We start from the raw sequence: 21,083 nt of genomic DNA on the forward strand, positions 1-21,083 counted from the left end.
ATTAAAATATTAAAATATTAAAATATTAAAATATTGAAATATTGAAATATTAAAATATTAAAATATTAAAATATTAAAATATTAAAATATTAAAATATTAAAATATTAAAATATTAAAATATTAAAATATTAAAATATTAAAATATTAAAATATTAAAATATTAAAATATTAAAATATTAAAATATTAAAATATTAAAATATTAAAATATTAAAATATTAAAATATTAAAATATAAAAATATTAAAATATTAAAATATAAAAATATTAAAATATTAAAATATTAAAATATTAAAATATTAAAATATTAAAATATTAAAATATTAAAATATTAAAATATTAAAATATTAAAATATTAAAATATTAAAATATTAAAATATTAAAATATTAAAATATTAAAATATTAAAATATTAAAATATTAAAATATTAAAATATTAAAATATTAAAATATTAAAATATTAAAATATTAAAATATTAAAATATTAAAATATTAAAATATTTAAATATTTAACTATTGAAATATTAAAATACTGAAATATTTAACTATTAAAAAATTAAAACATGAAAAAACCAAAATATTTATAAAAAGATAAATTTTATATTAAAAATATAGATGCATTGAAAAAATAAAATAAAATTTAAATTTTAATATTCATTTTTAGGTGAGAACATTTATGAAATAGTTGTGTTTGATATAAATAAAAATATTAATATCATATAAACCATTGTTTTCTTCTGCCTGCATATCTCTTGGATAATACCTAATTTGATCTTTGATTATTCTTAAGTATAAGTAATTTTCGATCCCTCACGTTTATAGAAAATACCTCAAATTTAGGTATTTATGCCTAGAAATAAGGAATAAATGGTCCGCCATCTTTGATTATACCTGATTATCAGTAATTTTGGATCCCTCACTTTTCCAGAAAATACCTCAAATTTAGATTTTTATACCTAAAAATTTGGAATAATCATGGTCCGCCATCTTTGATTATACCTGAATATCAGTAATTTTGGATCCCTAATTTTTTCTGAAAATACCTCAAATTTAGGTATTTATTCCTAAAAATTAGGAATAATAATGGTCCGCCATCTTGGATTATACCTGAATATCAGTAATTTTGGATCTCGCACTTTTCCAGAAAATACCTCAAATTTAGGTATTTATACCTAGAAATAAGGAATAATCATGGTCCGCCATCTTGGATTATACCTAAATATCAGTAATTTTGGATCCCTCACTTTTCCAGAAAATAACTCAAATTTAGGTATATATACCTAGAAATAAGGAATAATCATGGTCCGCCATCTTGGATTATACCTTAATATTAGTAATTTTGGATCCCTCACTTTTTCTGAAAATACCTCAAATTTAGGTATTTATTCCTAAAAATTAGGAATAATAATGGTCCGCCATCTTGGATTATACCTGAATATCAGTAATTTTGGATCTCTCACTTTTCCAGAAAATACCTCAAATTTAGGTATTTATACCTAGAAATAAGGAATAACCATGGTCCGCCATCTTGGATTATACCTAAATATAAGTAATTTTGGTCCCCTCACTTTTCCAGAAAATACCTAAAATTAAGGTATATTGGTTCTACAATTATACCTAAAATATAGGAATTCTCGTACTAAAACGCTATTAGTAATTTTATTACTAATAGCCGATTAGTAATAAAATAACTTATTGCAGTCAGGTTCGATTATACCTAAAAATTAGGAATTTATACCTAATGTCCGTTTTGCGTGTATATGTACGTGTAATATTTACACTTTTGCAAACTGGTTTTAGCTTTGTGTGCAAAATTTTTAAAAATATTTTTCTTCTCTAACTTGTTCGATATCAACGTGTACTATATTGCATCGCGAACTGTCAAAACAAAACCAGCAAATAAAAATTTTGTTTGCGTTGTTTATCTGGCATCAAGTGGATGTAAAATTACAAGTTCTCCACGTAAACGCAATGAATTCGGTGAAGTAAGTATCGTAAATTAAAACCAAATGTCTCGTACTAAAACTAGCGTCGTTCCTCCCGCCATTCCAGAGAAAACATTGCCAAGTACGCCGCCGGCAATCAGGAGGACAACTTCTGCCGGCTTTGCTTCGTGAAGGCGTTCAAGCTGCGCAGCGTGTTCCCTTACGGGGATGACCCGAACAGTGAGCTGTTTCGACAGATCACCAGCTTGGCCCTGGTGAAGTTGAACCCCGCAGAGGAACCGGACTGTTGCGTTTGTTCGCGCTGCGTCGCACTGCTGGATGAGTTCAGCAAGTGGCAACTGCAAACCGTCGAGTACAACCTGCTGCTGGTTGAGGCCCGCGGCGGAAAAACGAAGGCTCCTCAAAAGGAGGACATTGAGCTGCTGATAGAGTTGAATCAGCCGAAGCTGGAGAAGCAAGAAAGTGAGGATGATGTTGATCCGTTTTTGGCAGCAATCGAAAGTGAATCTGGAAGTGAGCAGGACACCAGCAAGCGACCACAGCGACGGTCAGTCCGTCCGGCCAGGTTTTCCTCGGGAGCATCGCCGCCGAAAAAGCGCACGAAAGGTCGCAAAGCGGCGAAACAAGAAAAAGATGAATCGGAGGAAGAGAAAACCATGATTGTGGCAACGCCATTAACAGTTAAGATTAACAAGGGTCGCAAGGCGACTAAAGTGATCCCTTCAGAGTCGGAGCCCGAGTTCGAAGAAGATGCTGTCGATTCCGATGCGAGCTTTAAGCCGTCACCTCCGAACCGTAGACGAAGCAACCCTACAGGGACTGCGCTGAACAGATCCACTTCCGGGAAGCGACGTAAGACAAAAAAAGATCAGGACGATTCGTTAGAGCACCGCGGTTCGTTGACCGTCCACAGTGCCACAGACTTCCAGGTGTACAACGCCGGTCACGGCACCGTCAACATATCGTTCCGCGGTTTTCGGTACTTCAAGTTCCGCCACTATCGCAGCCGCAGTGCGGATGAAGTTCATTACGGTTGGCAGTGCATCGAGCATGATTGCAGCGCTCAGATTTACACTCGGAGTGTGATCAAGGGAAGCATCTTCTGGAAGAACAGATTCATGAAACACAACCACCCGGAGAGAACTATGAGAAGCTGGTGGCGGTGAAGATTGGAAGTATTGCCGAGGAAGAGCAACGCCTGTACAGTGAGGATCTTCCCGAGCGGGAAGTGCTGCAAGCGGGCCGTCGCCGACACTGCTACAGCTTGGAGAAGCTGCCTTCCGGAGAGGAGATCCTGCTGTACGGAGATCACAAGCACCATCAGTTGGTGGAGAAGGTGAGCTTTCTCATTTTTTCGTAGCTTTGTAGTTTAGGATCAATCCATTTCCACATTTTTTAGAGATTTGCAACCACCCACCTCTCTTGCGCATGGGTTTCAATAACCAGTTCTAATTTCATTCATTAAACACTAACCTACCTACAAAAATTGACCTGCGCAGAAATTTTAATGGTCAGTGTTATCGTATTTGGGGACAAAGACAAGCTTATGGGAAATTGGACGAGCTTTCCGGTAAAAATATTTACGAGACTGAAAAACCAAGTCTGTCATATAGAAATTGCCAAAAAACCATCAAAAACCCTATTTTTTCGACATTTTTATTTTTAAAACCGCTGTATTTTCCCAAGGATTGAACATAGGACAATGGTCAATATGGACACTTTTATGTAAAATTGGCCGAGAAATCGATTCCCACTATTGGTTTTTAAAAATTTTAACGTTTAGACCACTTTAAAAAAAACAGTTTTAGTAATTGATTTTTGTTTTTTTTTTAGGAGAGACATACCATCCTGCATTTTTCGTCAGTCTTTTTGTAACATTTTAGACTATTTCCTCAAAAAAATTGAAAGAAAAAAAATCGTGACATCACCCAAAAATTTAACTTTTAAACTTAAAAATCAAAAAATCTCATAGAGGTGGCGTGTATTTTTGTTTCAGTGTATTTTTTCAGAAAGCCCGTCCAATTTCCTACAAGTTTGTCTTTGACCACTTTTTGATACGATGCAACGGCTTCGAGATACAGTAATTCTTAATTTGCAAAATACAAAAATATTTAAATAACTTACGCCCTTCTCAAATGTTATTTTCGAGTACAGTTGGCTCCATATACACAAAAATGGCTGAATCTGATTTGAGCTGGAATTGCTCCAAACCAAACATTTTTGAAAATAGTTTAAATATGTTGAAATAAGACACTATTTTTATAAATAAGCATCAACACAACTAAAAATTCAACTTATGTTGCATTAATCGTGATTTGTGAACCTACCAGGAGCGACATAATCAATTTAACCAAAATTTCATAACTTTTGATTGTTTTTATTAGGCAGGAAAAGGGTGGTCCATTCTGCCCCCAAGTGGATCTTAATTTAACACTTTCACCACCAAGCCTCTAAATTGATTTTAGTTTCCGTTGTTGTTTGATTACCTTCGTAATAGGCTATAATAATAGCTTAATAGCTCCTGGTAACATTCTAAACATTGAACAAACTTTTTCAAACAATGTAACTTTTGAGAAAGCTTATTTAAGAGCCTCGAAATAAACAACATTTGTGTGGTTTATAAGACCATTTCCTTACAGTTGGACTAAATCCATTCTTAAACCCAAAACCAAGGGTGGCCCATGGGCCATTCTGTCCTTAAATGACAAGAAGAGTGCTAGGCGTCATCTGACCTAAGGCAGGAATTTAAGAATATAAGAATTTTACGAATTTTTGAATTTTACGAATTTAAGAACTTAAAATTAAAGATTTTAAAAATTCAAGAATTAAAAAATTTAAGAATTTCAAATTTTCAAAATTTTATAATTTTAAAATTAAAAATTTTAAGGCTTTAAGAAATTAGGAAATTGAGAATTTAAAAATTAAAGAATTTCATAATTTAAGAATTTTATAATTTAAGAATTTAATAGTTTAAGAATTTTAAAATTAAAGATTTTGAGAATTCCAGAATTTTAAATTTTCAAAATAAAATAATTTAAGGCTTTAAGAAATTAGGAATTAAAGAATTTTACGAATTTAAAAATTTCAGAATTTTACGAAATTAAGAAATTCAAAATTAATGATTTTGAGAGTTCTACAATTTAAAAATTTAATAATTTCATTTTTTTAATTTAAAAATTTAAGGCTTTACGAAATAAGAAATTTAATAATTTAAGAATTTAAGAATTTAAGAATTTAAGAATTTAAGAATTTAAGAATTTAAGAATTTAAGAATTTAAGAATTTAAGAATTTAAGAATTTAAGAATTTAAGAAATCAAGAAATCAAGAAATTAAGAAATTAAGAATTTAAGAATTTAAGAATTTTAGAATTTTAGAATTTTAGAATTTTAGAATTTTAGAATTTTAGAATTTAAGAATTTAAGAATTTAAGAATTTAAGAATTTTTGAATTTTTGAATTTTTGAATTTTTGAATTTTTGAATTTTTGAATTTTAGAATTTTAGAATTTTAGAATTTTAGAATTTTAGAATTTTAGAATTTTAAGAATTTAAGAATTTAAGTATTTAAGAATTTAAGTATTTTAGAATGTTAGAATTTTAGAATTTTAGAATTTTAAAATTTTAGAATTGAAGAATTTGAGAATTGAAGAATTTAAGAATTGAAGAATTTAAGAATTTAAAAATTCAAGAATTTAGAATTTAAAAATTTAAGAATTTAAGAAGCTTACAAATTTAGGAATTATATAATTGGGTTCTAAAATGAAGCTTAGATTGCTGATATTATTGTTTACAGCGATAAAGCTTATTTTTCTGAGTACAATGACCCTTTGTACGACTACAAAGAGTTTAAAATGGATTTTTCAATCAATTTTGAAAAATTAACCTCGCGGTCCTTCTTGACAGAAAAGCTCCTACTTGACAGCTCGTTCCAAGGGGACCATAGTTGATCCATCGAAAAAATGTTGTCTTGCCAAAAAAAAATTTTGCATTAAAATGAAAAAAAGTGATCAGAAATGGTTTTCAATCGTGTTTTTTATCGTTGTACATACAAATTGACATAGGGCTTTAGTACCCAATTGAAAAGTTTTTTGAAAAATTAAAAAATCTTAAAATTTCAAATTCACAATCAAAAATAACAAATAAAAAAAACGATAAATTCAAAAAGTTTAAGAGGCAGTATTTGTAGATTCTGCTCGGTTTGTTCTAGAGGTCGTATCGAGTTGCTCCGATTTGGATGAAACTTTCAGCGTTTGTTTGTCTATGCATGAGATGAACTCATGCCAAATATGAGCCCTCTACGACAAAGGGAAGTGGGGTAAAACGGGCATTGAAGTTTGAGGTCCAAAACACATGAAAATTCTTAAATTTACTCCCATTTCCGTAAAACTTCATCAATTCCAACTCTCTTAGATGCATTCGAAAGGTCTTTTGATGCCCTTCAAAATGTGCTATAGACATCCAGGATTGGGTTGACTTTTTCTCATAGCTTTTGCAAATTACTGTTAAAAATTGATTTTTTTTAAACCTTAATAACTTTTGGCAACAGCCTCCAACACCCATACTCCCATAGGTCAAAAGTTAGGGAATTTCATGGACTATAAGCCTACCCAAGTAACCAAATAGCACTAAAACAAGTCAGATTGCAGCACTGCAAGCGCATTACCAGCTGTTGGTTACAGCTAAGTTGTTTTAACATCTGCACTAAATGCGCTTTTACAGCTGATAAGCAACCGGGTTTGGACTTTATATTTCTGATTTCCAGCTGGCCTCGACTGTTGTTGATCCAACCCTGCACAAAACGTCAAAAACATGGGAGAAGCAAAAATGTTGCTCACTCTCCCTCTCTCAGTTCTATTTTCAGTTTGTTTACACACTTCGTTACCGACTCAGCTGATTGGTTGGGAAGTTGATTTTTGATTGAATTTGCGGAGTTCAGGATGCGATGCCAGATGTTGAAGTGGTTGTCGACGATGATTTGTTGTGGTTCCTGAGCCTTTGTCTTCACGCCTAATTGGGAAATGTTTCGTTCAAGTGATTGAACATCTCCTAGTTCTGTTGCGTATGAGATAAAGTCTAAATGTAACCTTTCGGTGAATTTCGTCCGCTCGAAGTTATCGGATACGTCTATCATTATATTTAAGAGAAAAAACACATGAAAACAAAAATAATGCTCAAATACATTTATTAATTGATCTTATTTCAACACCACACACAAATTGAGGGGGAAAACCAGCCTGCAATGTCCGCGGCGTCCTGGCGTCCAATCACTTGATCCGTTCCGGAATATCCATTTGTTGTAAATTTGTACCTGCCAAAGCCCGATGCTGGAGGTCCTCAAAACGACCATTATTTTCTTAACAAAGCTCCCACGTTGAACACCATAAACATGATTTTATGCTTCCTGAAACATAAAAATATATTGACTATGTGTTAAAAACTCGTAGTTATGTGGAATACTTACAAAAACAGAATATAAAAACACACTCCAGTTGCATTTTTTTCAATCTGATTTCAACCGCCATGACTTTAATTTGTTTTCTCTTGGAGTGAGCGAAAGTTTTGTTTTGTCCTCGCTCGCTCTCTTTCACTCTCGCTGCGATGGTAGCAGCGTTGCCAATTTTCGAAAAAAAAATCAGGACAGTGTTGCTAGTGAACGCTGGTAATCAGCATTATTTCGGCTTTTACTAGAGCAGTTGATTTAGTGCAGATTTGTTTTTATCTTAGCTGATTACTGACTAATTAGCTGGTAGATGCTGTTAAGCAACTGATTAATGATTTTTATTCGTGCTGGATGGTTACTTGGGTACGGTATTAACTTTTTGGCCAATCGCAGTTTTTCTCATAGTTTTACGATTTTTCTAGAACAAACATTTTACAACGTTAGTTTTTACTCTGTAGGCCTCCATAGCGGCACTTTTTGGTCTCAATTTTGACATATTCGGAATCCTCAGAAAATTTTACATTAGATTGAGGTGTTGGAATTTTGAATTTGATTGGAAAAAATGCCATTTAGAATTAATTAAAATATTATTTAGAATTTTGTCGGATTAGGGGTAAACAAGTTTTCGCCTACTTGATACAGCATTTGACGTATTGATCATAGGGTAAATAAGATCTATTTCTTTTTTCAAAAATGTTTTATTTAATTATTTTTTAAATCAAAATTACAACTCCAATACTTCTAACTTACGTGAAATTGACCGAGGATTCCGAATATGACAAAATTGAGACCAAAAAAAATTTCAGCCAATATTGGGAAGGAATCTATAAGGATATGATAGAATTTGGCATCAGCAACACAATTCACCGGTTTTTTCAGGTATTTATCGTTTGAATTGCGGGAAATTTGAAAATCAAAAACCCAAACAATGATTTGTTATGGGCTACCATTTGACAGCTAGTGCTTTTGTTGTGGGCTCTCATTTGACAACCGTGCTAATGTCGACTGTCGTCAGTTTGCTTTGGTCGGAATAGGGTTGCCATCCCCCCGATTATCATTGATGCCTAGATTGAAAAGAGATGTTAATATTTTCGAAATGTATTGGACCGGAAAAGCTTTACTAAAATGTTATTGAAACTTTCAGGCCGACGGAACGCGCGTATTTGGCTGCATCGTGACGACGTGCCGCGCGATCGTCTTCTACCCACCGCCGGAATCGGGCCAAAAGATCCGGCTGTATAGCGGCAGCACCATTTCGCCGGAGGAATCGTTCGACATTTCGTACCGCAAAACGCAGCAGGTGATTCACTACGAGGGCCACTATTACGTGTACAGCGGCAGGAAGATTGACGGCAAGTGTCTGCTGTGGCACTGCTATTTGCGCAAGCAGCATAACTGTCCCACGTTGATTTACGTGGCGGACGGTGATTTGGTGGTGGCGAACCGGCAGCAGGTTAAGTTTGCCCACAGCCACGGAGTTGGGGAGTACAAGCTGGAGGAAGGGCTGACGATCGTCGAGGGAAGAAAGGGCACGTTGCCGGTGGAGTCGTTTGAGTACGACATTGGAAGGAATGCGCTGGGGACGGACTTTATCCTGTTTGAGGGGTTGCGGTACACGGTGATGAACACCAAAGTGGACGGAACGAAGGCCTGTCGGTGTTTGGAGGAGCATTGTGGAGCTTATGTGTATTTGACACCCGGTGGGATGCTGGTCAAGTTTACTAGCGTCAACGAGCACACTCACCTGCTGCCGGACAAGGCGAGACCGCTGGAGGACTTTGATTACGTGATTCAGACGAAGGTTGTCGAGCGGCACGCGTCCATCTTCAAGTGGTACCAAAACTACGAGTACAAACGGCAGTCCCGGCGGGACAACCAGACGATTTACTATCGCTGCGTTGAGAACTCAAACGGCTGCATGGGTACGTTAACGGCAAATGCGGACTTTAGTTCCGTGCGGGTGAACCCGGAACAGCACAACCATGGTCCGGTGAAGCCGGAAAAAGAACGCCACCAAGTGATGCTGGAAGACGACGGAACGACCGACTTCAAGATGGACCTGAACGGCGACGGCAGCGAAGTGCTCAAGTATAAAGGTTCCCGCTATTGTCACTTTTACAACCACAAGTACGGGTGGCGCGTTTGGCGCTGCTTCCAGTCCGCGCGGTGTCGGGCCACGCTGTACCAGAACCGGGCAGACGGGAGGGTCTTTGATGCGGACCGGTTCGAGCACAGACACGACGGACCAAGGCGGTTCGTCGATGTGGATGGCGACGGGGGGACGGCATCGGCGGTGAAGGAGGAGAAGCGCAGCTACAGCGATTCCGACAGTCGGGAAAGTGCCGATTGGTTTTAGATTGAAAGCTGTACGTTGAGGGGAACCAATAAAGTTGATTAAAAACAAATAGCTAATTTTCTAGAAAACTTAATTTATTCAACACTCCATAAACGTATAAAAATCATCGTCCGGCGCCGTGTGGCTGCCGTCGAGTGCGTCCGGATTCGGGAAGCAATCGGCGGTAAACTCCCGCGAGGCCTCCTCCAGCAGCAGCGTTTCCGTGTCGAACGGATGCTCGGTCACGACAGGCTGGATGGCCGCCACCGACGGTCCGATCAGTTCGGGCTGGGTGTGCGGCGGAATGTCCGCCAGCATCACCGACAGGTCATGATCGTGGTCGTGCAGGTGGCTGTGGTGGTGTTGATGGTGATCTTCGTCCAGCAGTCCGACCGCCACCGGATCCAGCGGATGGTGGAGCATGGGTTGGGAGAAGACTTCTTCGACGAGCGGTGGAAGTGGATGGTGGGTGTCCTCTGGGATGTGTGGAATGGGCGTGGGGAGTAGCGGTGAAGGTGGTTGTTCTTCTGGGGCTGCTGGAGGATGCACTTTGGCGTAGTGTTTCTTCAGGTCCCACGAAAAACGAAACTTACTCTGGCAGAGTTTGCAACCGTACGGATATTCCGAGGTGTGGATCATAACGTGGGCTCGGAGTTGATAAGGGTGCTCAAAACGCATCGAGCACATTGTACAATGATGCTTCCGGAAGCTCTGGTCATGGGTGCGGGTGTGCTTGTACAGGATCGCTTTGGTAAAGAAGGCCTTCCCACACACTTGGCAGCTATATCTCCGCTCGTTACTGTGGCAGTTCATGTGGTCTTTCAAACGAAACAGCTTGTGAAACTTTTTGTTACAAATCTGACACTCAATCCGTTTCTCCTGTCCGTGGAACACCAAATGCGAACGCAAATCGCGCAACGATCCCGTCCCGCTAAACGACTTTCCACAAATGTGACAAACCGTAGTCTTCGGACCTGCTGCACCTGCCTTCTCCAGGTCCTTCTTCCCCTCTTTCTCGCCAGCTTTACTATGCTTGTGCACGTGAACTCGCAGTCCCATCAACGTCGGTAACGTCTGTCCGCAGATTTCGCACGTGAAAGGTCCCATCCGTTTGGAGTTTTCAGTTCCCACCAGCTCGCACGTCTGCCGATGCTTCTTCAGCTTCGTACAACTCTCGAACGTTCGCTCGCAGTCCAGACACACCCACTGCAGCTTCCCGTTGACTACCTGGCGGCGAGAATCGCTCACTGCCCGCGACTTTTTTCGTTCCGCAGGCACTTTCTGCTCCACAGAAACCTTCTTCACCTGCTCCTCTCGAGCAACAACAGGCTGCGGCTCAACCCGTTCCTCCTCCCCGCTCGAAGACGAAGAATCAGCACTCATCCCAAAATCTTGCACCGGTGGCAACTCCGGCACAACATCACCCCCTATCTCATCCGCCACATCCGGCGGAGGACTGAACCCTCCCGCATCATACCCACCACCATCATCCGGCTTGCCAAAGTCCAAGTTCAAAAACTCCGAAAGCACGCTTCGCTCGGCCAGCAACGCACCGATCCGTTTCTGGGCCTCCTCGCACCGGCAGCGAAACTCCCGGATGCGGCCCAGGAACTCCGCACACGCAGCGCAGATCTTCGTACATCCGGCGCTCACGTCGATCCCCGCGATGGCCAGCTCTCCGAGCAGTACCAGGTGCAGCTCGGACAGGTCCAGCAGCTGGGGCTGCTCGCGGGCGCACAGTCGACAGATGTGAAGCAGGAATGGTTCCGCGGCCGTCAAGGAACATCCCGCGCTTTCACGCTTCAAGATCAGCTCATCGACGGCCGATTCGATGATGTTGGTGATGAGGTTGTTGTATTCGGTTATGTTCAGTGGCTGTAGGAAAATAGATTTGCGTAATTTGGGGACAAAATGTATTATTTAATTGTTACTTTACCTGATGAAGACTGTCCATGGTTGATAAAGATGTGTTTTTGTTTTCAAATATCTCAACAGCTGATTATTTTTATCTAATACACGTTTAGAAAAATCCACTCAAACTTCTCTGAAAGTTGCATTACACACTCACCTGTAATAACTTAAATCCATCATTTAGTTTTAACACTTTTTGAAATACCCAAGTTAAAAAAAGCACTAAAACAAGACATTATTCTGCACCTAGTTACGCACTGTAAGCGCATTCAATGTTTCAGTTTTCAAAATCGCACCAAAAGCGCTTTTACAGCCGATTTGCAGCTGTATAATGCTTTCCAGTCCCAGAGAGTTAACTAAGCCCGCTCTCACGCACACTAGCACACCATTTGTTTTGCTGGCCGGTACAAAATTTAACCTCAATCTTTTTCGTGTACGTAGATAACTCTATTGTTTGCATCAGGACACTGTGACGAGAAATTCGTAATTTGCTAGTCTGCCCATAATTGAAAATTCGGCTATTATACCAAATCAAGTATTCCGAGATAAACGCGTTTTAGTGTTTGCCACCAAATCTCTATCAAGGCAATTTCCCATAAGAGTGGCATATTAGCCGTTTGGTTTTTCGCATCGGCAGCCAAATCTAAACACTATTTTAGTGAAATTCAAGTTTCAGAAGATGCGTTGGAACATCCTCAACATTGATTACCTGGTGCTAATAACTCGTTTTTGTCAAAAGTGGATATTAGCCGTTTTTTCAATGGTGGGCAGACTAGCACCCCATTTATTTTGCTGGCGGGTACAAAATTAAACCTCAATCAATTTCGTGTACGTACACGCAATACATGCGCACGTAGATAACTCTATAGAGATCTCCACGGTTTCTCTCACGTTAGTATTTGTATTTGAAGTATTGTTTTGGTTTTGAACGATTGTGATTGGCTGAATTCCAAGCAGCTGATTTTGTTTACACTATTTTTACGCAGACATGGGCAAATCGAGTAGACAAATTCGCCTGTAAAAACCAGCTGTTTACCACGTGCTCGTGGTATAACAAATGACACAGCTGATTTTGACAGACGAATTCGTGATTAATCATTCTACTCGATTTGACCATATCTGGGGGTAAATTTTGTTACAAACTAACACACTTTCGCGCCTGGATATCTCTATAATTGAGCTCGAGCTGTCACAGCCCTGCGAAGTATGTTGGCTGACATGTCGGGCGGTCAGTCAAAAAACGAGAAATTAAAAGCGTGTGCAACATGTAGTTAAACTTGCTGTGAAGTTGCTGTGAAGATTACCATGCCATGCATGATTCGATTTTTTGCGTTACGTTATAAAAGAACGCTCCCCAAAATTAGAAAAAAAAGGTGCAGGTGGTTATGTTACACATGACCAGTATGACAAAGAACTTTGCAAGATGATTGTTGAAATTTTCGATTAGAATGTCCGGTCCAAATTCCCCCCTTATAATAACCGTCCTATCGAACTAAGGGGACGGAAATTGCAAGTGGAGCTGTTACCACCAAGATGCGGGAATGTTTTTGCAAGGCTGTTGCAAGCAATCGGTGGCAGTAAAGGAAATTTGAACAGCAGACATTAAAAACTACCCTTACAGGGCTCTTAATGATTACGAGAAAGTTATTTTAAATTTCCAGAAACAGATTTTCGCAGTGGCACAAAAAAATGTGCATCGCAGTAATCTATTTATTACTTCCTGCCTAATAAGCAATATATTTTAACTGCTTAGTTTTAGATATTGGCCAAATGCAACTTTTTATGTCCAGTATCAAAAATCATAAAGTTTGATACCCATATTGCCCCAACTCTTACGGTTCGGCAAATTTCCCCCCATCGGAACATCCGCGGGACCTCCGGCCACTCCGGATTGTGGCCACTACTGCCAAAATATCAAATTTCATATCCAGTATAAAAAACCATAAAGTTTGATACCCATATTGCCCCAACTCTTACGGTCCGGCAAATGTCCCCCCATCGGAACATCCGCGGGGCCTCCGGCCACTCCGGATTGTGGCCACTACTGTCGAAATGTCAAATTTCATGTCCAGTATCAAAAACCATAAAGTTTGATACTCATATTGCCCCAACTCTTACGGTCCGGCAAATGTCCCCCCATCGGAACATCCGCGGGGCCTTCGGCCACTCCTGTCAAAATATCAAATTTCATATCCAGTATCAAAAACCATAAAGTTTGATACCCATATTGCCCCAACTCTTACGGTCCGGCAAATGTCCCCCCGTCGGAACATCCGCGGGGCCTCCGGCCACTCCAGTCCAGGTGGTGGCCAGTTCCAATGATCGACTCCCGCGACTGGCATGTCTTAGCTGGTCCTTGCCTCCAAGCCATCTGCTCTCGGACCTCCAGGCCGTCTGCTACCGGGCCACCAGGCCATCTGCTTCTGATGTGTGCAATAGAATGAATTTTCGGGACCGACCGAGCCTCGTTTTGTTGGCTCGTCGACGATCCGAAAATTATGAGGTGGAGTGGGGGTGAATTTAGATACATCAATCTCACGTCTCTCGATTGACTGATTGGGAAACGTTCGTTCATCCAACCAGCGTGCACCAAAAAGAGGGGAAATTTGCCGAGAGGGGAATTCGTCACGTAACGTTTTCGCTTCGCGAAAATTTTGGATTGACACCACGTATAGAAACCTTAGGACAAAGTTCTTTGTCAAAAAGTGTGGCTGTCATGCCATGGCACACTTTTTTTTGTAATGTTAGTATTTACTACTCCGTGATTTTGACATTTCGGGCGTGCGCCAGTTGTAACGCTTCAAATTCTGGATACGCCTATCGGAACAAGTCCATGAATGCTCACCAAAAAGTAATTTTTGTTACATCCTAATATTTAATAACCAATGAAATTGGGTAATGGGTAATTTGCATAAGTGTGTATCTGAGTTATTATCCAAACTTGGGTTGCAGTTCGACCACGTTTTGATTAAATTGTAATCAATTTTTGACGTTCCAACCTGTCACTGTCAAATAATGCTAAAGAAGAACACAAAAACAAGAAGCAGAATGTTTTGTACGTGCCAGAAAAGAAGTGAGATTGCGTGTTGGTGCTAAAATACCCCCGATGCGAGAGGAGAGGAAGTGCAAGAAGTTGAAATATTTTCCATTTGCGATCGAAAAAGATTTCCTTTGAACGATTGAAATCGCGTCGTGCGTTTTCAACGGGGTGGAACTAGTTTATTCTTCAGGTGAAATTTCTGGCATCAGGTAAGATGGACGAGTAGTTACTAATTATGTAAGTTTATTATTGTTTACAACTTTTGGTAGTGTTTGAGTTTGGTAGTTTTATCATTTTGATTAATTCAGACGTTCTTCTTAGTTTTTATTGTAGTTTTACTTGTTGACGATTAATTCCGTAATCATTCTGGAAGAATATTCAAGACGTCACTTTTGTTTTCTATCCTCTCTCTTGACCTTTCAACCACGCAAGCAAGCAACCAGAATGGTGCCAGTCCCACCTTGAAAAAGTGGATTAGTCCCCAAATAAAAAAAGAGAAGGCAGCCAAACACTCCACAACCGGAATTCACCCCTGCCTGGAAAAGCGTTGTTGGCCCGAATGGGAGAAATGATTAACATGTTGCCCTTCTTCGAGGAATCGGACGAGTTTACCAGCACCTGGACGTTCGGAATTTTGGCCCTAATCGTGGTGTACTTTGCCTGGCGCTCGACGTACGTCCGCGAAGACCGTCCCAACTCGCAGGGCGCGGTCCTAGTCATCGAGGACAACCTGCGGCGACGGATCCAGCAGCCGGTCAACATTCACATCTGTGAGGATGATCCGAAAGTGGTGAGGTGTTGCGAAATCTTAAGGTTTTTTTCCCCTTTGTAGTACGCAGCTCATCACAACAGTCCAACATTTCGAACGTGACGGAGACGGAGGAGCTGGACCTGGAGAACGACAGCATTGCGTCGTCCATCGACAACATCACGCAGTCGATCCTCACGGAAGCGTCCGAATCGGCCACCGGGCTGGACATTAGCGACTCGGAAACGACTTACCCGAGCACGTCTTCGGTAACGGCGGTCGCCGGCAGCGTCGGACGCAGGTCACTGGACGAGGTTGATCGCGGCCCGGAGGAAATTATCCGCCAGATGGATCAAGACATGGACCAGCAGCAGAGCGGTCCGGGACCGTCAGCCGGAGACGGAGTGCGTCAGCGGGTTAAACCGGCCAGTGATGCGGCAACGGCGGGCGCCAATCAAACGGGCAGTGACGTCGGCAAGCCGAAAGAGACGCCACAGTCCAAGCAGATTCGGATAAAGCTCAAGTACTTGAACGACGACTCCAAGCTGGTCGAGGGCAACCTGAACGAGGGCGTTGGAGAGTTTAAAAAGTGAGTTTCGATGCACGTTAAACCGCGTAGTAGAATCCCTAATGATGTGTATCCTTTCAGACGCAACTTCACCCTCGAGATAGCGGCCAAAAGCTCGTTCGTTTGGTGTTCAACGGTCACGTGCTTCAGCCGGACGACAAAACGTTGGCGGCTTGCGGCCTCTTCGACAACTGTGTCGTTCACTGTCTGATTCACACGCCCAAGCCGGCTGGCCCTGCCGGTGACGGAGCGGGATCGCTCGACGGGACTCCGTCGGAAGCCGGAGGTGGTGGCGGCGGCTACGGAGGAAACATGGCCCAGGGACTGGATGGCGGAGGAGCTGGAGTTCGTGAGAATGGAACCCGCTACGGCACCTACTTCATCTACATCGGAACGTTCATCCTGTCGGCGACCATCACGTACTGCTGGTACTGCCGGTTTCATTACGGTCATCTGTTCAACCTCAACTCCACGATTGGACTCATCGTCACGACGACCATTTTTCTGATCATGATGCCCACCATCATCCTCACCGACAGCAACAGTGCAAACTAGGTTCGGTTGGCTTGTCTGCTTGAAAGATTATTCCAGTGGTAGGAAAATTTAATTATTCTCTTAAAAGTATCCCCACGCTTTGCGCTGATGCTGCGCGTAGATGTAGTGAGAGTGCGAAAACAAGCTCTTTCGCAAAAACACTGGTAAAATTGTACATAAATTCCCGACGTGATGTTTTGTAAAAACCCAATTTAAACTATTTGATGCATTAAATATTATATCGAAGAGAAACATGGAATGCTCCCCTCTGTTATGGCTAAATTGTGGGTGTTTTATTGTTAGGATGGCCGAAAGCTTTTACGTTCGCTAAAGGAGCTATTACACACAAACAAACTCGCACTTTTTGACAGTTTGCCTGGGTTTGTTTGTACAAACGTCAGCCTGACCAATAATTTAAAGTTTGTCCAAATTTTTACGCGAAGATGTCGTTACGAATGTTGCACGCCCGAAACGTCAAAATCGCGCATAAGGACTTCGTTCAAAGTTCTTTGGAATTAAAGCGAGATTTTCACTTTATGTTTACAATTCATTATTTTATTAAACAGATTAAAAACCTAAACGGCAATATAGCACAACTAATGCAAAGATATAATTTTATAATTCCATTATAAAGACGCATGAACAGTGCAGTTTCCCTCTGCACGCAAAGGGAACAAAAAACTGAAGGCTTTACTCCAAGATTGCTTTCATTTCCGAGCCACCGTTTCAGCTCCAACTTCACAAAGTTTGCTCCAACTTTTTGGTCAACTGACTGTAAGCACGTTTCTCCTTTTTGCTCTTCTTGCGCTTGACGCTGTGCTTGCCGATGCGTTTCGCCTGGTACCGGTGCTTCTCCTTGAACGATTCCGCGAGCGCGCGCTCCACCTGATCCTGCTGCTGGTCCGGCTCGTCCCCGTCCTCGACCACCTCGGTGACCTTGATTTTGGGCAGTTTCGACTGTAGCTTGAGCCGTTCCTTGTTGATGCGCTCGACGACGTCCTGCTCGTCGGCACTGTCCGACGCCTCGCTGTCGGATTTGAGCAGCTTTTGGGCTTCACCAGCTTGACCGTTTTGAACTCGTGCTCGACCGTTTCGCGGAGCAGCTTGTTGTTGCGCTTCTGCTCCGGTTTGTAGTCTTTGCGGTGCGGCGCCTGCGGGTCCATCGCGTCGTCGTCTTCGAGCGCTGGCGCGGAGGGTTGGGGCTGCTTTTGCTTTCGGTTCTTTTGCTTTTCTTTTGATCCGCACCGAGTTGAAGTCGAGCCGTTTCAGTTTGGCGTCCTTTTCGTCCTGCTTGCTGAACAGTTTGTAATCCAGTTGCATGATTTTTTCGTTCAGCACGTCGACTTCCTCTTCGATGCTTGGGCCCGGGTCGGGCACGGTTCCGTCGTCTTCCTCCAGCTTCTCGAAGAATCCCATGGACGTGTCCAGCTCGTCCGCCAGGTCAGCTTCCAGCCGTCGATCAGCCTTTGCTTTTTTCTTATTTTTCTTCACGACGTAATCCGCGTGGTGGACCATGTCCTTGCATTCGTCCTCCTCTTCAGCGCCATGCCGCTCGTTCCACTTCTCCTGGTCGTGTTTCTTTTTCTTCGACTTTTTCTTCTTCTGCACCTGCTGCCACTCGTTGCTCTGGATGACCTTTTCGAACGATTTGGATTCCAGCTCCTGGAGCAGTTTGCTGTTTTGCGCCTCAATCCGGGCCAACTTCCCCGACAGTTTCAACCCGTGACGAGCACCCTTGTGCGCCGTCCGACCTCCACAGGCCGCAAACAGTTCCTCGTCCGTTAGCACCTTCGTCGGCCTGAACTCGATGTCCTCGGTCTTGACGTGTCCCTCCAGCTCCTCTTCCCGCCCGACGGCCGTCAGCAGCCTCGAAGCCTTCAAAAATCCGCCATAGTTTGCCTTTCCGTCGGCCGTCTTCTGCTTGAGCTTCTTCACCGAGTAACTGTTGGCGGAAATCTCAACCGCATCGTGCTCCTTCTGGCGAATCTTGCCCGCCGGACCGACGTCCAGATTGTTGGCCGCTTCGTCGAACACCCGCTCCCACCAGCGGTTCGTGTGATCCTTGGCCTGATCCGTGCCGAGGCCAGAATTGTTGAACTTGAAGTTGGCCTTGATGGGCTTCACGATGCCGTCCGAGTTCTTACCCAGGCCATCACCTGGAAGAATCGGCCATTTATTAGAAAAAGCAAAATGAAGGAATTTTCTTTTGAAAAAAACTTCCAGACAAAGAGGACAAACTTACCTTCTCTCCAACCGTACTTGTGGAGGATATTTTTTGCGAAATCCATGTTTGCTGGCGGTGAACAACAGTTGGTCGGATTATTTTCTGCACAATTTTACGGTAACACTCGTAATATTTTTACAATTTTCAATAGTGGAACACCATTTTCAAAAATGAAATAAAAAAATACTTTGAAAGGAACGAGGGAAACGCGTGGTGAGCGAGTCTGATGGCAGTCGAAGTGATTGTTGTGATTTGAACAGATCTGTCAAAAAAAGCACAGGGTGACTCGAAAGCTCGAAAGACAACATGACGGTACAAAATTGGAGATGTGAGTTGACATTTCAAGCAAAACAATGTAAAAGGTCCTAAGTCAAAAATGTAAACAAACAAGATTATCGCTGCAAACAACGCTAACAGTCTTAAACTATCACGTCATATCGAGAAAAGCATGAAAAAGTGATTTTTATGTGAAAAAAAAGCTATTTTACAAAAGGCCAAAGCCAATGATATTTTGTTTATATTCAAAATCCTCATAGACCCTTTGCCTCTAAGGGTCAATGTGGAAACTGGGTTGTTTTGTTTTGGATTCGTGTTAGACCCAGGGACAAAAACAATGTCTTTCATAACAAACACCAGAACAAAGTATGGCCCTTTGTTTTAAATTGGTGCGAAACAACCAGCGGCCGAGACGGAACGGTGCAGCGATACCGTGGGAGGCCATGGAACACATCTACGTCGACAAGGATAACCTCATATCGGTTCGGGCAGTTGTACTCGGCCATTGCCGATAACTAGGCTTAGCTACCTTCGACCATATTATGCACATTCGCCAGCATTTCGGAAAAGCTGAATATTGGGTGAGTGGACGATGCATTTTCCATTACGTTAGTATTTGTTTTTGGATCCTGCTTTCAGATCTCAACCCCCATCAGCTGTTCCCGCTTCTTTAACTTTTTCACGAAATAATTTGCGACAGCACACAGATCGCTTCGGCAGCAAAGACGTGTACCAGGTGAACCGTCTTCCGCAAACGACTACCCCAGGGATCAACCCAACCGATGACGTCCAGAACAAACCGGTAAAAGTATCAAGTGTTGATGACGACTGCGGAAGTGGCCAAACGAGCGGGTTGACGACGTGAGCGCCGCACGGAGCATCGATCTGGAGCAGCGGACGGTCAGTGTTCAAAACAAGAACATGCTGGCCTCAGACGACAGCTTCGCCTACGAGCAGGAAGAGGCTGTTGATTGTGAACCAATAAAGGCACCTTCCAAAGAGTATCTGCTACCGGAAGCAGCGGCGGCCAGTACAAGTCAGCACCGGCAATCACCGCCACCACACCGATCCAGACGACTGACAAACCGTTCCTAACTAACACTAACAAAAAATTATTCAAAATAAAAATTCCCCGTTAATTCTGGTCGATTCTGGCTGACTCACTCAAGACATGCTTCATTATGATTCTATTAATTTTCTAGTTTTTAAAACATACAAAAACAAAACACATCACCAAAAGTGTACAAAGATTTATTAGACAAAATTATCACTTAAAACCTTTAGATATTATGGATGATTCTTTAAATTTTCTCCAGTTTTCTATTCCGTGTCGCTATCTCTTTCCGACGAAAACACCCATTGAATAATAATGTCCGCATTGGAAGAACAATAATCATTATCATTTCCCCCGATTCTCGGCCAAGCCGTTCACAGAAGCCTTGATGCGTTTCCTCCAAGTAGTCATTCTGGGCGGGTTGTCCTCACTCTATGTGTGCACCAAGACGGTCAAGCATTTTCATTAATCATGACCAAAAACTCATAGAACGCGGTACTTCCCTCGGAGCTTTCATCCTTGGTTTCCAGCTGAGTCATCTTCTGGGGTCGTTCCGGCTTCAAAAATCAAAAATCACTCTGGCTGGTGGTAAACTCCATTGAACAGCTCAGCCTGCGTAGCGTAGTCCTAGATGACGAAGATGCACGGATGGTTACAGTGAAACATGGCCGGATCGTCAGTCCCTCCTCGTTGACGGTGATCTTTGACTTTAGCAGCACTTCGCCGATCTGGGCTTTATTCGAGAAGCCAGAGAAGTTGGCCGAATTTTCGAACAGCTTGCCCATGCCTAGTCGGCCCAGTACGGTCTTCATGACGACGGGGCGCGGAAATGCCCTCGTTGACGACCTCGCAGAGGATGTCCGGCGACGAGATGAGGCGGGCAAGGAGTTTGTCCAGTGCGTTGGATTCGGTAGTGGGTAGGAACACGAACATCGACACGCGGGACACTTCGTCCTGGCCGGTGTCAATCTCCTCGAAGAAATTGTTCTCCATGCACTCCTTGACCGGAAT

The 21,083-nt window shown here is 41.9% G+C and overlaps 4 protein-coding genes and 1 long non-coding RNA gene across 5 annotated transcripts; 2 read left to right on the plus strand and 3 right to left on the minus strand.

The window, feature by feature from the left end:
* Positions 1 to 1,850: 1,850 nt before the first annotated feature.
* LOC6038051 lies at positions 1,851 to 9,789 on the plus strand. The gene is given in 4 exon segments (XM_038261699.1): positions 1,851 to 1,982; positions 2,050 to 3,077; positions 3,080 to 3,279; positions 8,527 to 9,789. Coding segments are annotated over 4 exon segments (2,454 nt in total). The 5' UTR covers positions 1,851 to 1,968; the 3' UTR covers positions 9,739 to 9,789.
* LOC119769412 lies at positions 7,101 to 7,739 on the minus strand. The gene is made up of 2 exons (XR_005278330.1): positions 7,404 to 7,739; positions 7,101 to 7,343 (listed from the first exon to the last, which is right to left on the minus strand). It is a non-coding gene; the product is annotated as an uncharacterized LOC119769412 (long non-coding RNA).
* A 2-nt stretch (positions 9,790 to 9,791) lies between the features above and the next one.
* Positions 9,792 to 11,744, minus strand: LOC6038050 (zinc finger protein 79). Its single transcript, XM_038261714.1, has 2 exons — positions 11,654 to 11,744; positions 9,792 to 11,592 (listed from the first exon to the last, which is right to left on the minus strand). Exons 1-2 carry the CDS (start codon positions 11,669 to 11,671, stop codon positions 9,817 to 9,819), a joined length of 1,794 nt encoding a protein of 597 aa, XP_038117642.1. The 5' UTR covers positions 11,672 to 11,744; the 3' UTR covers positions 9,792 to 9,816.
* A 2,913-nt stretch (positions 11,745 to 14,657) lies between these two features.
* On the plus strand, positions 14,658 to 16,800 carry LOC6038049 (transmembrane and ubiquitin-like domain-containing protein 2). The gene is given in 5 exon segments (XM_038261135.1): positions 14,658 to 14,877; positions 15,101 to 15,438; positions 15,501 to 16,005; positions 16,066 to 16,091; positions 16,094 to 16,800. Coding segments are annotated over 4 exon segments (1,188 nt in total). The 5' UTR covers positions 14,658 to 14,877; positions 15,101 to 15,227; the 3' UTR covers positions 16,540 to 16,800.
* A 244-nt stretch (positions 16,801 to 17,044) lies between these two features.
* On the minus strand, positions 17,045 to 18,995 carry LOC6038048 (G patch domain-containing protein 4). The gene is made up of 2 exons (XM_038261126.1): positions 18,761 to 18,995; positions 17,045 to 18,674 (listed from the first exon to the last, which is right to left on the minus strand). The coding sequence occupies exons 1-2, from the start codon at positions 18,804 to 18,806 to the stop codon at positions 17,257 to 17,259; spliced, it is 1,464 nt and encodes a 487-aa protein (XP_038117054.1). The 5' UTR covers positions 18,807 to 18,995; the 3' UTR covers positions 17,045 to 17,256.
* Between the last annotated feature and the right edge of the window lie 2,088 nt (positions 18,996 to 21,083).

The sequence above is a fragment of the Culex quinquefasciatus genome, chromosome 1 (genome assembly GCF_015732765.1).
Source record: "Culex quinquefasciatus strain JHB chromosome 1, VPISU_Cqui_1.0_pri_paternal, whole genome shotgun sequence".
In the NCBI taxonomy this organism is placed as follows: Eukaryota; Metazoa; Arthropoda; class Insecta; order Diptera; family Culicidae; genus Culex; species Culex quinquefasciatus.

Excerpts from the sequence above, each read along its gene's own strand:
- LOC6038048 (XM_038261126.1), bottom strand. The coding sequence starts at position 18,806 with ATGGATTTCGCAAAAAATATCCTCCACAAGTACGGTTGGAGAGAAG. Across the intron at positions 18,675-18,760 it reads CAAGTACGGTTGGAGAGAAG|GTGATGGCCTGGGTAAGAAC; the intron begins GTAAGTTTGTCC and ends CGATTCTTCCAG.